The following is a 13,779-nucleotide window of genomic DNA, read 5'->3' as shown; positions in this document are numbered from 1 at the left end:
CCACTCCAGAGTGGATGGATAAAAATTAATCTTGGGTGGAGCTGCCCTACTACTTACCTTGGGACAGGTGTAGCCAGGCCTTGCACACCCCGACACCTGCCTGGCAGGCCTATTTCTTCTGCAGCCCGCAAGGCTTTCCTGAAGGCCTCTGGAGCTGAGAACAAAGCTCTGGATCGATCCTGAAGGCTGCAGAGGCCTTTAGAAAAGCTTTGCCGGCCGCAGAAGTAGTTCCTGAAGGCCTCGGACAGCGAAAAGGAGGCCGGGGACGACGCGCTCAAGTGAGGTTAGTCGGTGGATGACTGTTCTGACCCAAACCTTGTTCCTAGGAAACCAACCCCAAACAGAGGTAACAGCGAAATCTTTTAATGTTTTCTTTACGAATTCTGCTCCTTCCCACTTGCTTTCAGGGTAGGTTGTATTTTGGGGGAAACAGAGTAAATTAATTGTCTTTGATAAGGACGAGGTTATACAAGCCTGCCAAGAACACGAGATAAAGTTACTAAAAAATATTTCAAACACAAAGAATCTCCACACACCAACCAAGGTATTCCGAACGTCCGCAAGGCTTGAGCGCAAAAACTTCTTTGCTTCCTGCAAAGAACTCCGGTTTCTCCGCTGGTTTTTATCCCTTAAGGGAGGGGCCATCCCCTTGCAGCCTTACTCCCAAGTCGCCCATGCTGTTGCAGCTGGGCACAGGCTCCTCGGGGGCCTCTTCCTCACTGCTGCCAGCCTCCACAACCTCCGAAGGCCGCACTCCACTCCCTGATGGTCCTGGCCCCGTCCCTGCATCACACGCAGGCCCCTCATCTGAGTCCTCGCTTTCTGAGACATCAGCCATCTGCACCTGCTGATGGCAAACCACAACAATGGCATCCCCTGAAAATAAGACCTGGTGCCTTTTTTGGTGGCCAAAAAAAATAAGACAGGGTCTTAATTTCGGGGAAACACAGTACTTAGCAACTGTTGAAGGGATGGTTGCACTGGAAAAAGTGATTTTTGGGTTCTTGCACTTAGGATGGTATCCTGAGGTCAGGTGAACACCATTTGTCAACTTCTCAGCTAATTTCCCAACAACGGCGACGCGAACGGTCACAAAACCAGGCGCAAATTCATCCCTTTAAATGGTTGCCTCGCTTAGCCATGAAAATTCCGGTCCCCACACTGGTTGTCAGAATTGGCTGAGAGAAATAAATTGACTGAAAGAAATAAATTGGCTAAGAGAAATAAATTGGAAATAAATACAGGCTTCGAATTGCGACCACAATCAACCCTCAAATTTACAATGCTAATCCAAACAGCACTTCAGTGAATGTTGGCCTATTTTACGACCTTTCTTTGCCACGGTTGTTAAGTGAATCACTGCTTTCATCAAGTTAGTAAAGAGGTTGTGAAATGAATCTGGCTCCCCCATTGACGTGGCTGGTCAGCGGGTCGCAAAAGGGGATCGTGTGACACACACACACACACACACACACACACACACACACACGGGATGCTGCGACTGTCATAAATACAAACAAGTTTGCTAAGCGTCTGAATTTTACATCACGTGATCTTGGGAACGCTGCCCTGGTCGTACATGTGAAAAAAGGTGATAACGGTCACCTTTTTTTTCCCCAGTGCCGTTGTAACTTTGAACGGTCGCTAAGTGAAACTGTTGTAAGTCGAGGACTATCTCTAATTACCCCTAAGAAACTCACTCTCCTAAGGCTAAGGTCTCTCCAGTTTTGTCAAGCACCTGGGAAATCAGAAGATACAGACTGTTTAAATGGGTATAAAGGTTTATTGCAAGCTTAAGCTCTCTACAAGAATCTGGCCAACTGAACGTTAAGGGAAAATGAGCAGGAGATAAGAGGGGCATTCAAGATAAGCGGGACTTAGATCTCTGGTTGGCACCCAGGGACCAATTGTTGTGGTTCGGCGGCAGCCTGTGCAGCCGGCAGCGGAATCGGACAGTGGGGAAGAACGGGGACCAGTCGGGAGTCTGGGGAGAACTCGAATGAGGGTCCTGCATCCGATGCAGAGATGGGGCCGGGACCATCTGGGAGTGGGGTGCTGACTCTGGAGCCTCCAGAATCTGACAGCAGCGAGGCAGAGGAATAAAGGGAGCCTGTTCCCAGTGTGCGTGTGCACAGAGCTGCCAGAATGAAAGAGCAGCTAAGACAAAAAGGGCAATTCGGTAATAAGGCTTGGAGGTGATTTCCCCCTCCCATAAGGTATGAAGAACAGGCAAAGGTGAAGAAACCTTTGCAGGAAGCAAAGTCATTCGTTCAATTCAGATTTGTTCTTGAAGCTCTTTGTACTTTGCTTGGTTTTTTCTTTTTTAATTCATTGGACACGTCTGTTCTTGGCAGCACTTCACAGAAACGAAAGGTGGGTGCTTATCTCGAGGGACTGTTTGAGATTCATTCCCGGCTGGGAATGAAAACAATTCCCAGCGTTGCAATAAAACAAGGCTTGTTTTGAAAATAAGCGCGTGCATAATTACAGTCTAGGAAACCTTGGTCAGAACACCTATGGCGCATTTAATCCCTCCCTCGGGCTCAGCCTGGTCTTCGCAAATTGCCGTTGCTAAGCCAGACAAATTGTTCGGTCAGTTTTGCTCAGGACTGCGATTCAACCGGTTGGAACAACCGGTTTGGGGAGCGTGTGCTTCACCGACGCAGGCACACCAAGCACGCGTGCACTTGCTCTACACACCAGTGGTGCACTTCAAAAAAGTTTACCACCGGTTTGGCGGGTGTGGTGGCTTGGTGGACCTGCTTTAGAGGCGTGCACGCTCTTTGTGCGCGTGTGCCAAAAGCGCACTTTGTGCAGGCACAGAGGCTTTCCTACTCCCCTCCTGCAATCCTGCGCTCTCCCGGTTGCTTCAGCAGCTGTCGCGTGGCAATTTGTTTTGCCGCACTACAGCGGCTGTGCTTCCAAAGCGGGGAATAAAGGTCAGTATGTGAGCCCTAGCAGGCAGGTGGGCCCAACAGCAGAGTGTCTTAGAGCAGTGGCCCCCAGCCCTTTTTGTGCCACGGCCTGGTACCGGCATCACAAAATGATGCGCGCCCGGTACCGGCATCAGCACGCATGACAAGGCAAGGCGAGCCGAGCGACCGGCCGGCCAGCCGTCCCCCGCTTCTCCCCACCACCTTCAACTCCTCCTTTGTACCTTTGTTGATGGGCTTCACTTCGGGACGGCTTCGGGACGGTCGCTCGGCTCGCCTTGCCTTGGTGCTGAAAGAATCCTCGCGCCTTAGTTTCATTCAAGTCCCCCTTCGATGAAACTAAGGCGCGAGGATTCCTTCAGGACAAACGCCGCTTTCCAACCGGAAAAGCTCACCCGAAGCACTTTCTCATCAAAACAAGATGGCGGTGCCCAGCAAACCGGCGGCCCGGTAGGAAATGTTCCACGGACCGGTACCGGTCCAGGGCCCGGTGGTTGGGGACCCTTGTCTTAGAGAACCGGTTCAGTTTCCGCTGCTCTTCAGCGCTACCGGCTCGGGAGAACCGGGCCGAACCAGTAGAATGCCACCACTGCTGCTCTACATTTTAAAAAACCCAATTTTAACTCAATGACTTAACTTTTACTGCAGCCTCTGGGACTAAAACAGCTGAAACGCGGGCAAGAATTTGTCTGCCGCACAAATCAGCTGTGCTAAAAAAAACCCGGGAAATAAAGCACAGGAAACAGCAGGTGTGAATGGGGTGGGGCCAAACGCTCACTGGAACTACCGGTTCTCCCAAACTGGTAGAATCCCACTCCTGGCTTTTGCCTCATTTTATGACTTTTCTTGCCACGGTCGTTAAGGAGCTCATATCCGTCGTGAAGGTCATAACAGGTTTGTTCAGTGAATCTTGCTGACCCCTTTTGGATGTTGCTGGTCAGGAGGCCGCAAAAAGGAGATCCTGTGACTCCAGGACACTCCAACCGTCATAAATATGAGTCAGTGATCAAGCGTGTGAATTTCGATTACGTGGAATGCGGCGATGGTTGTAAGTGTGAAAAATGGTCCTCGCTCCCTTCGTTTCAGGCTGTTGTAACTCCAAACCGTCACGAAGCGAATTGCTTTAACTCAAGGGCTACCTGTACACCCCTTGAGTTAAAGGGACGCCTCCATCTTATTTGACCCACCGCGTTAGAATTGTTGTTAAACCCCTGCAGATGATATTATAATTTTGAAAAAGTCTGGAATGTGCACAGATGGATAGGCTGACCCAGGGGTCAAACAATTTTCAACACTCTGTTCTGACCAAGGCTTCCTGAGACCGTACTTAAGCACAGGCTTAGTTCAAACAACTCTTGTTTTATTGCAAACGCTGGGAATTATGTTCATTCCCAGCCCGTAATGAGTCCCAAACAGTCCCTCGAGATAAGCACCCACCTTTCTCTCCTTTGAATGGCTGCCAACATCTGAAGTGCCAAATGAACTGGGAAAAAAAGCAACCAACCGAAGTACAAAGTCCACACAGAGCTTCAAGGTTTAATCTGAACAGAGCAAACGACTTTGCTTCCTGCAAAGGTTTCTTCACCTTTGCCTGTCCTTTATCCCTTAGAGGAGGGGCAATCCCCTCCCAGCCTTTCTCCCAAGTTGCCCCTTTTGTCTCAGCTCCTCTCACCTTCTAGCAGCTCCGTGCAAGTGCGCACTGGGAACAGGCTCCCCTTGTTCCTCTGCCTCGCTGCTGCCAGACTCCAGAGGCTCTGGAGGCAGCACCCCACTCCCAGATGGTCCTCGTCCCATCTCTGTATCGGATGCAGGACCCTCGTCTGAGGACTGGGCCCTGTTCTTCCCCACTATCTGATTCTGCACAAGCTGTCGGCAAACCACAACACACTCAAAGAGCCATTTGGACCCGTTTCCCACAGAAAAGAAAACCACAAAACCTGGGTGGGCATGGCCAACTCAACGTCACTCCCATCCAGTCACATGACACCACCACCCCGCTATGCCTTCCCAGGTTTTGTGGCCCCCAGTATTTCCTATGGGAAATGGGCCTCTCTCTCTCTCTCTCCCTCCCTCTCTCTCATTCCTGTTTTTTGTGTTTTACCTTCTCAGGCACAGTGAGGAGTGACTGGGAGGGAAGGGCAGGGGGACGGGGACGGCCAGCGGTGGGATCACCCCACAGGGAGCCACCGCAGAGGGCCCAAAGAGCCACAGGCAGCTCCAGAGCCACTGGTTGCCGATACCCACACTAACCCTAAAAATTAAAAGAAAAGAAGATTCGGACTATCTCATAACATGGGAACTATTCTCTAAATGGTTAAATGACAGATATTGAGGCTAGAGGAGTGAAATTAGGCAAAATATGGTTTATAGGAGAAAGAAAAACAGATGAGTAAATATTTCCGACGGTTATATAACCGATACTATAATGGAAGTTAATATATGTTATGATATGATTGATGTTATCGCGTATTAGTGTTTATATATTACTGCATATTTGGTGTGTGTGCGTTGATGTTTGTATGTTAAGACCTTGGACACCTAGAGAGCACACCGCTCAACACAGAAAGGAAATGTATGACGTAAAGCAATAAAAATATTTCAAAAAATAAAAAATAAAAGTGGAAAGTGGACACAATGAATCAGGAATGTGAAATGAAAGAGAAGAGAATCGAGGGAGGAAAATTTTGCATCCTGTTTTCCAGCTGCTTTCATCCCACCGACCGACCGACGGTTGTTGGAACGTGAGGCGTTTAGAAATAACACAGCGCAAAACAGAGACCTTGGCAAACGAATTGAGCAGAACTTCTCAAAAGTAGCCAGCAAAATGCTGACATTTCTTTAGTAACCTTGGAAAATTCCAAAGGTCTTGGGGAAAATATTTATATATATATATATCTATAAAAAGTGAAAGATCACTCAGGCATCATCACAAAATCTCCAGGACCGTAAAGCCTACAAAGTTGAAATTTGGCACATATTTTCCTCTTGGCTTCTAGGGGCTCAATAAGAAAAGATTTTTCGAAATGACCGTCAGAGCATTTAGAGTATTCCCTATAATTATTAACACGCTCTGATGCTAAGAAGTTCTACTCCCCCTCCCCACCTGGAAAGAAATCTCTTCCAAATGCAAAACTTGCAGAGGAGAGGAGTCTCAGTTTCACAGCCCCAAGCAGCTTTAGTACAGAACAGTTGAGCTAAGGCACGCCCAGGCTCCTTGCTGTCTCCTTCTTGCTCCCACAGCAAATACTCTTTCAGTTTCCAAACAGCCCTCCACTCTCCTCACACCCTGACAGGACGCTAGCCAGATGAATACCAATGGATGCTGGTACGCAGAAGCAGAATTTCCCTCCCCCACTTTTCCTCCCCAAAAACTAAGCCCGACCACATAGTTACACAGCAAAGCACGGATCTCCAACTAGTGTGTGTGTGTGTGTGTGTGTGTGTGTGTGTGTGTGTGTATCTCAAAAACTTTACCAGTTCCTGGTTGCAAGTAACTTCATTTTGATACAACTGCAAGATCATTTTTTATCCCTGGAGAAAACAACAGAGTGGATGTGTTGGGAAAACACCCCTTTTGTTACAGACCCGCAACTTAGAAAGGAGCTGATCGTTTTAAGCCACAACTGAAGCATCGGGGGTTTTGCACCGTAAAAAGCCCAAATCCTTGTTGCTCTCCCACCAAGCACCTGAGTCGCATTCTCACAACCTGCTCAATCTGTTTGAATTCACCTGGCTTCTGCATGCAGCCAGCACTCCTGAATCCCAAACTAACCAACATCCCCGTTTGTGGCTTATCAGTCAAGGACTGCCTGTGTCTCTGGTTCATCTCCACCAATCAAAGCTCTCCGCATGTTTTTAATAACATTTATTAAAACGTACATCCTGCCCATCTTGGATCCTTGTTTGTATGGGTGTCAACAGGTGGGATGCATCTCTGATCACACCGTGGGAGCTCCCATCTTTGTGCTTTTTGACCCTGTCTGTGGGCACACACACACACACACACACACACACACACACACACCCCTCATCCTCATCCTCCCTGCAAAACACTTTATTTCTAGCACTGGATGATGTTCCCCAGTTAGACCATGAAACGTCTGCAACTAAAAAGCAAAGCTCAGAGAGGACCAAGGACCCCATAGTTGTTGCTGTTTTCCTCCTCCTCCTCCTCCTCCTCCTCCTCTTCCTTTTTCTCCTCCTCCTCCTCCTCCTTCTTCTTCCTCCTCCTCCTCCTCCTCCTCCTCTTCCTCCTCCTCCTCTTCCTCCTCCTTCCTCCTCCTCTCTCTTCCTCCTCCTCCTCTTCCTTTTTCTCCTCCTCCTCCTCCTCTCCTTTTCCCTCCTCCTCCTCTCCTCCTCCTCCTCCTCTCCTCCTCTCCTCCTCCTCCTCCTCCTCCTCCCTCCTCTCCTCCTCCTCCTCTTCCTCCTCCTTCTCCTCCTCCTCTTCCTCCTCCTCCTCCTCCCGCCTGCAAACCCACTCCCTTCTAGCTTCAGTGATGTTACCTAGTTGGGTCATGAAACATCTCCAAGAAAAATATCAGAGAGCACCAAGGACCCCGCATTCCTCCTCCTCCTCCTCCTTCCTCCTCCTCCTCTTCCTGTTCCTCCTCCTCCTCCTCCCTCCCCCCACCCTCTGCAAACCCACTCCCTTCTAGCTTCAGGGATGTTACCTAGTTGGGTCATGAAACATCTCCAAGAAAAATATCAGAGAGCACCAAGGACCCCGCATTCCTCCTCCTCCTCTCCACCAACCCCCACTCCCTCCAAGCACTGAGATGATGCTCCCTAGTCGGGCCAGGAAACGTCTTCAAGAAAAACCACCCAGCTCAGAGAGCACCAAGGGCCCCACAGTCCTTCCTCCTCCTCTCCACCAACCCCCACTCCCTCCTAGCCTGATGTTGTTCCCTAGTTGGGCCAGGAAATGCCCACCCAGCTCCAAGAGAGAGCAGCGAGGAGGACCCCGGCATGCCAGTCCCTCCTCTGCGGGGGAGTCAACCCTGCCAGCCTCTCTTTTGGGCCGTTGAGCCGAAGCTGGAGGCATTTCCCACCAACCTCCTTTCCAGCTGGAACCCCCGGTCCCCCCCACCCCAAAGACTCGGCATCTCCAGCTGCCGGCCCCCATCAGGCGCCCCAGTTGTCTCCCAAGAAGGCATTTCAGCCGTGACGAAGGAGCCTTCGGTGTAACCTGGGAAGTTGGCACTGGGTCAGAGGTTGTCCGGGAACAGCTGCTGCCGGAGGAACAGCTGGAAGCCCACGGAGGATCCCAGCCTCTGATCTGGGGCGCTTTGGGCAAAGGGGGGAGATGGCGTGGGGGTGAGAGAGAGGGGCGGGGAGGGAGAGAGGGAGGGAGGAGGGAGAAAAGAAAGGGGAGAGAGGGAGAGAGAGAGGAGGGAGAGAGAGAGAGAAAGGGGGTGGGGAGGGAGAGAGGGAGGGAGAGAGAGAAAGGGAGGGAGGGAGAGAGGAGATGTGGGAGAGAGAGAAAGAAAGAAAGAGAGAGAGAGGAGGAGAGAGAGAGAGCACAGAGGGAGAGAGGAGAGAAAGGGAGAGAAAGAAAGGGGAGGGAGAGAGGGGAGGGAGGGAGGGAGAGAAAGAAAGGGAGAGGAGGGAGAGAGAGAGAGGCACAGAGGGAGAGAGAGGGAGAGAAAGGGAGAGAAAAAGAGGGAGAGAGAGAGAGAAAGGGAGGGAGGGAGGGAGAGAGGGAGATGTGGGAGAGAGGGAGAGAAAGGGAGAGAAAGAGCGAGAGAGGGAGAGAGAAAGGGAGGGAGAGAGAGAAAGGAAGAGGGAGAGAGGGAGATGTGGGGGAGAGAGAAAAGGGAGAGAAAGAGCGAGAGAGGGAGAGAGAGAGGAGGGAGAGAGAGAGAAAGAAAGGGGAGAGAGAGGGAGAGAAAGAAAGGGAGAGGGGGAGAGAGAAAGGGAGAGACAGAGAGGAGGAGAAAGGGAGGAGGAGAAAGGGAGAGAGAGAGAAAGAGAGGAGAGAGGGAGGAGGAGAAAGGAGGAGAGAGAGAGAAAGGGAGGGAGGGAGGGAGAGAGAGAAAAAAGGGAGAGGGAGAGAGAAAGGAAGAGAAAGAAAGGGAGAGAGAGGGAGGGAGAGAAAGGGAGGGAGAGAGAGAAAGGAAAGAAAGAGTGAGAGAGAGAGAGAGAGAGGGAGAGAGAGAAATGGGTTTGCCAACAAGAAGTCACCCCAATGGTTCGTCCGGGGTTTGGGGACAGTCACCGTCATACCAACGGCAGCCACAGTTCATTCTCGACTTATGACCACTGCTGAACGTCCCCTACCGCCCCCCTGCAAAAAAAATATTTCCCATCGCTAAGCCAGACCGCAATTTGGAGACGATTTGCTCCCTTTTGCAACCCTTTCTTCCCACGGTCGTTAAGTGAATCCCTGCAGTGGCTAAAATGAGCCAGACAGTCCTTCAGTCCATCCCCCCTGGACGTTGCCAGTTGGAAGGTCGCAAAAGGGGATCGTGTGACTGACACACACACACACACACACACACACACACTGGGGACACGACGACCGTCCTAAACATGAGTCAGGGGTGCCGAGCCTCTGAATTTGGATCCCGTCACCCTGGCTGGGGAAGCTGCCACGGACGTAAGTGCGAGCAGTGGCCGTTTCAATGCCATTGTAACTTTGATTGGTCACTAAGTGAAGCACCGTCGGTCAAGGATTGCCTGTCCAATCCCCATGGAAGTTCCTCGTTTTGAGAAGGCCGCCTTCACACAACCAGCCAAACCTGGGTTTGCAGTAAACAGAGATAGATTCATTCCAAGTCAGCCTGGGAGGGGCAGGCCGGATTGGCACCCACAATGGCCACACACACACACACACACACACACACACACATGCACACCCCACATGACACCAACCCCTCCTGAGCTGGGCCCACAGAGTCCCTCCCGCTGGTCCTGCTACACAACCTCACATACCCACACAAGCCCCTTTCTGGGCAGGCCGTCTCCACACAGCCAGCCAAAGTTGGGACCCACTTCGGGTCAGCAGGGGAGGGGCACCCACACACGTCCCTCAATCATTATCAAATCCTCCCCCCCCAAAAAAATCACATCAGCACTTCCTGAGCTGGCACCACGCCGCCTTTGACTGACCTGGCCGCATGCGCACACACACACACACACACACACACACAATATAGACAGTAGTCCCTGCCACCAGACTATAAGGTCCACTCAGTGGAGTGTAGGACAACTCAATATGGCCAACTAGCCACGGCCAAAAACTTGCCAATTCACCACCAGGCAACTCACCCCAGCCAATTCGCCACAGGACAAGAATTACACTAATATTGAAGAAAACGGGGTGGGGGATAAAATCAGGAAAGGAAGGACATAAGGGGGGGGGGCGCTAATAGGAAATGTGCACAACCAAAATGAAAACATTTTAAAAATTGTTTTAAAGAATGAAATTGAATTGTTGAATTGTTCCACGGCAAGTCGTCCTGCGGCGAGTTGGCGGTGGTGAGTTGGCCATGGCGAGTTGACCATATTGAGTTGGCCGTATTGGGTTGGCCATGGTGAGTTGGCCATATTGAGTTGGCCATGTCAAGTTGGCCATATTGAGTTGGCCATGGCAAGTTGGCCATATTGAGTTGGCCGTATTGGGTTGGCCATGGTGAGTTGGCCATACTGAGTTGGCTATGGCCAGTTGGCCAACTATGGCGAGTTGGCCATATTGAGTTGGCCATATTGAGTTGGCCATGGCAAGTTGGCCATACTGAGTTGGCTATGGCAAGTTGGCCATATTGAGTTGGCCATGGCATGTTGGCCGTATTGGGTTGGCCATGGTGAGTTGGCCATATTCAGTTGGCCACAACAAGTTGGCCATATTGAGTTGGCCATGGTGAGTTGACCTTATTGAGTTGGCCACGGCAAGTTGGTCATGTTGAATTGGCGTGGCTAAACGGCCATGGCGAACCCATTGTAAGTTGCCCATTCCAGACTCAGTCACCCTCCTGTCTTGGGCACAGTCCCCTTTCCTCTACCAGCCCCCGCCCTCCCTCCCTCGCTCCCTCCTTTCCCTCTCCCTTCCTCCTCCTGCCTGTCTCCCCCTCTGACCCACCCCAGCCAGGAGACAGCGGGGTTGAGACCAAGCCAGCGGCCCTTCCCCCTTCTCCAATCCCTCCGGAGTGTGTGTGTGTGTGTGTGTGTGCGCGCGAGCGTCTGTGCGGAAGGGTGGAGTGGACTCACCGATGGAGACCAGCTTGATGTGCTCCCGGTCGAGGAACTCCAGCGCCACCGAGACGTTCTCCAGCTTCATCTGCCTGAAGTTGGGGCGCGCGTGGTACTTGCGGTACATCTTCTTCTGGCTCAACACCTCCAGGAGCCCGATGAGCTTCAGGCCGTCGCTCAGGTCCTTCTGCAGGTCGCCGATGCGCTTGTGCATGCACTTCAGGTGCTCGTTGCACCAGCGGGTGAAGGTGTTCTGTTGGATCTTTTTCCAGGGCGCGTCTTCGGCCAAGTCCTTCTCCGTAGCCGGCATCTCCTCTTGTTGAGGTTCCTCGCCCGGCTGGTAGTAACCCTGCGCGGGCTGCTCGTAGTAGCTGTTGCTGTTCATGGCGGCGGCGGCGGAATGGGTGGGGGCGGAGGGGTTCCGACAATCCCGGGTGGGTGTGTGGATGTGTGTGGGTGTGCCTGCGCGCGATCCGAACTTGCTGCGGGAAAGCGAAGAAGAGGCAGCGGAGACGGGAAGGAAAGTGCCCGCTTTAAGAGGGAAAGTGTTCGAAAGTGAAAGCGGTCAGCCCCTCGGCTTGGCTTAGGTGGCGGCGTGGGGGGGGGTTGTTCCCCACTTTCTTGCCTCTCCCGGCCGGCGAAACCCCGCGGAAACTTTCTTTACCCCGCAAAAAAATAAAAAAAGGAAGACAGAGAAAGTTGCCCGAAAAGGCGCAGGAATTTCACCACCCGGAGAGGGGCCGGCTTGGCTTGGCTGTGGGTGGGATGTCTTGAGTTGGCTTCCTCTTTGTCTTCGGGGCTCTGAAGAGGAGGAGGGGGTCCTCTCTGGTCTCTCGGCTTGGTTTTCTTCCCCCACTTTTTCTTTTTGCGACCCCCAGGCCGGAAAAAAAACCGCGCAACGCAGGCGAGCGTCGGGACGAAGGAGACGGATGGAGAGGCAGGCCGTCCGTCCGGATGGTCTCTTGGCTCATTCAAAAGTGGAAGGTCCGGGACGAAGGAGGGGGTGTTTTAAAGGCTCCGCCGGCCCCCCTCGCCCTCCCCACCCACCCCACCCCCACCCCTCAATTCCCCGCCCTCGCCCCACGTCAGGAGGAAGGACTGCGAGGAATGCCTGCGCGCCCCGGGACCCATCGACAAGTAAGGGATGACGGGGCGAAGTTAACTTGGCAAACGCGCCCCCCGCCCCGGCTCGATAATCCCACCGCTCGGGATTGGGCGCTATGGATAGCAAGCGGCGGGGATTGGCTCCCTCCCTCCCCCTTCTTCTAGCAGCAAAGCCCCCACTCTACGCCCACCCCCTGCCCTTCCGCAGGCCGGAACGCCAGGGGTATATCAGCTGCTATTTTTAATTTTCCACCCCTCCGCGAAAGAAAAGGGTTGGAGACTCGGAAGATTGGGTGGTGGGGAAAGCGTGCCGGGTCTTTGCTGATGGAGAGAAGAGGGTTGAGGGGTTGGGGGTTGGCAAATAGGGTTGGGGGCACCCTCTGGTGGCTTTCCAAATGGGGGGAGGGGTAGGGTTCCTGCCAAGGGAGCCCTCCCAAAATAACCCTGGAAAACCAGTTAGAAGTCAGAGAGGATGGTTTGATGGACGAGTCATTTCTAAGTTTTCAGTCAAGAGGGTTGTAAAGATGATTGAAGGGTTTTCCAAACGTGTCAGCACACAGCGTGGGCGGTGAGGGGTGAGGGTGAGTGTGTGTGGTGTGTGTGTGTGTGTGTGTGTGTGGTGTGTGTGTGTGTGTGTGTGTGTGTTGAACAGCGCTCCAAGCTCTGCAGAGCAGAGTTAGCAGCAGCCTGAGCTGAGTGTTGAAAAATTTAAAAGCTGGGCAGTTTAAGCCCAAAAGTCTTATCAATTCCCATTCTTGGGGGGTTGGTCGCCGTCAGCCAGATGTTCAGGCTGGAGCTGGCATTTTTGTCCAACTTTCTCCAGCCCTGCCCAGATGTGAAAGTCTGGTGGCATTCAAGATCTCCAGACAGCCATTCCCAGCAAAGCTGCCTTTTTTTTTCTTTTCTTTTTTTTTTTGCAATTGACCAATATTGTCAATGCCGATATTACTATTAGGGTTGAATGCTGAGTCAGCTGGATGTCCAGTCTGGATTTGGGATTTTGGTCCAACTTTCTCCAGTCTCCTTCCCAGATGTGGAAGTTTGATGGCATTCAAGATCTCTTAGACGTTATAGCAAAGCTGCTTTACAGTGGTGATACGGTCCCTCTAAGCTAGGATTTACAGTCAGCCAGGTCATCGATTGGCCACCCCAAGCCCTCCCCAAAAACCACAATTTGGGACCTTGTGTTATCTACCTTGGAAGGATGTTTAGCTGTCCAAGTCAGTGCCTTTGGCACAGTCAGGGGGGGTCAAACATGACCCAGGCAGTGGGCAGTGAAAGTACCTGCAACATGTGCAAATCCCAACAACCACCTGTTTGCCACAAGGGCCTTATAACCATAACAACTCCTTTCCCAAGAACTTCCTTCAAGAGCCCTTCCTTCCTACCTTCCAGTCCTTCCTTCCTCTCCGGTTTCTCAGCATCTGCCCACCCCCAAAAAACAATCTGGGTCACCCTTTATCCCCTTTGAGTCTTGAGCCAGTCAGGATCGAACTGCTTCTGGGCAGTGAATTAGCCTGCAATATGGCATTCTAACCACTGCGCCACAGAGCTC

General features: G+C 52.1%; 1 protein-coding gene across 1 annotated transcript in view; it reads right to left on the bottom strand.

Moving 5' to 3' along the window:
- The window catches only part of FLNC (filamin C), a 108,638-nt gene extending 96,538 nt beyond the window's left edge, over nt 1-12,100 (bottom strand). Inside the window, 1 exon segment of the mRNA XM_087935400.1 lies at nt 11,139-12,100. Coding sequence (XP_087791526.1) covers nt 11,139-11,505 — 367 coding nt within the window. The 5' untranslated portion in view covers nt 11,506-12,100.
- Nucleotides 12,101-13,779: the final 1,679 nt, after the last annotated feature.

Source organism: Pseudonaja textilis, chromosome 5 (genome assembly GCF_049901715.1).
Source record: "Pseudonaja textilis isolate UNSWEBS1 chromosome 5, rPseTex1.2, whole genome shotgun sequence".
NCBI classification, from domain to species: Eukaryota; Metazoa; Chordata; class Lepidosauria; order Squamata; family Elapidae; genus Pseudonaja; species Pseudonaja textilis.
This window is presented reverse-complemented; position numbering and strand designations above follow the sequence as displayed.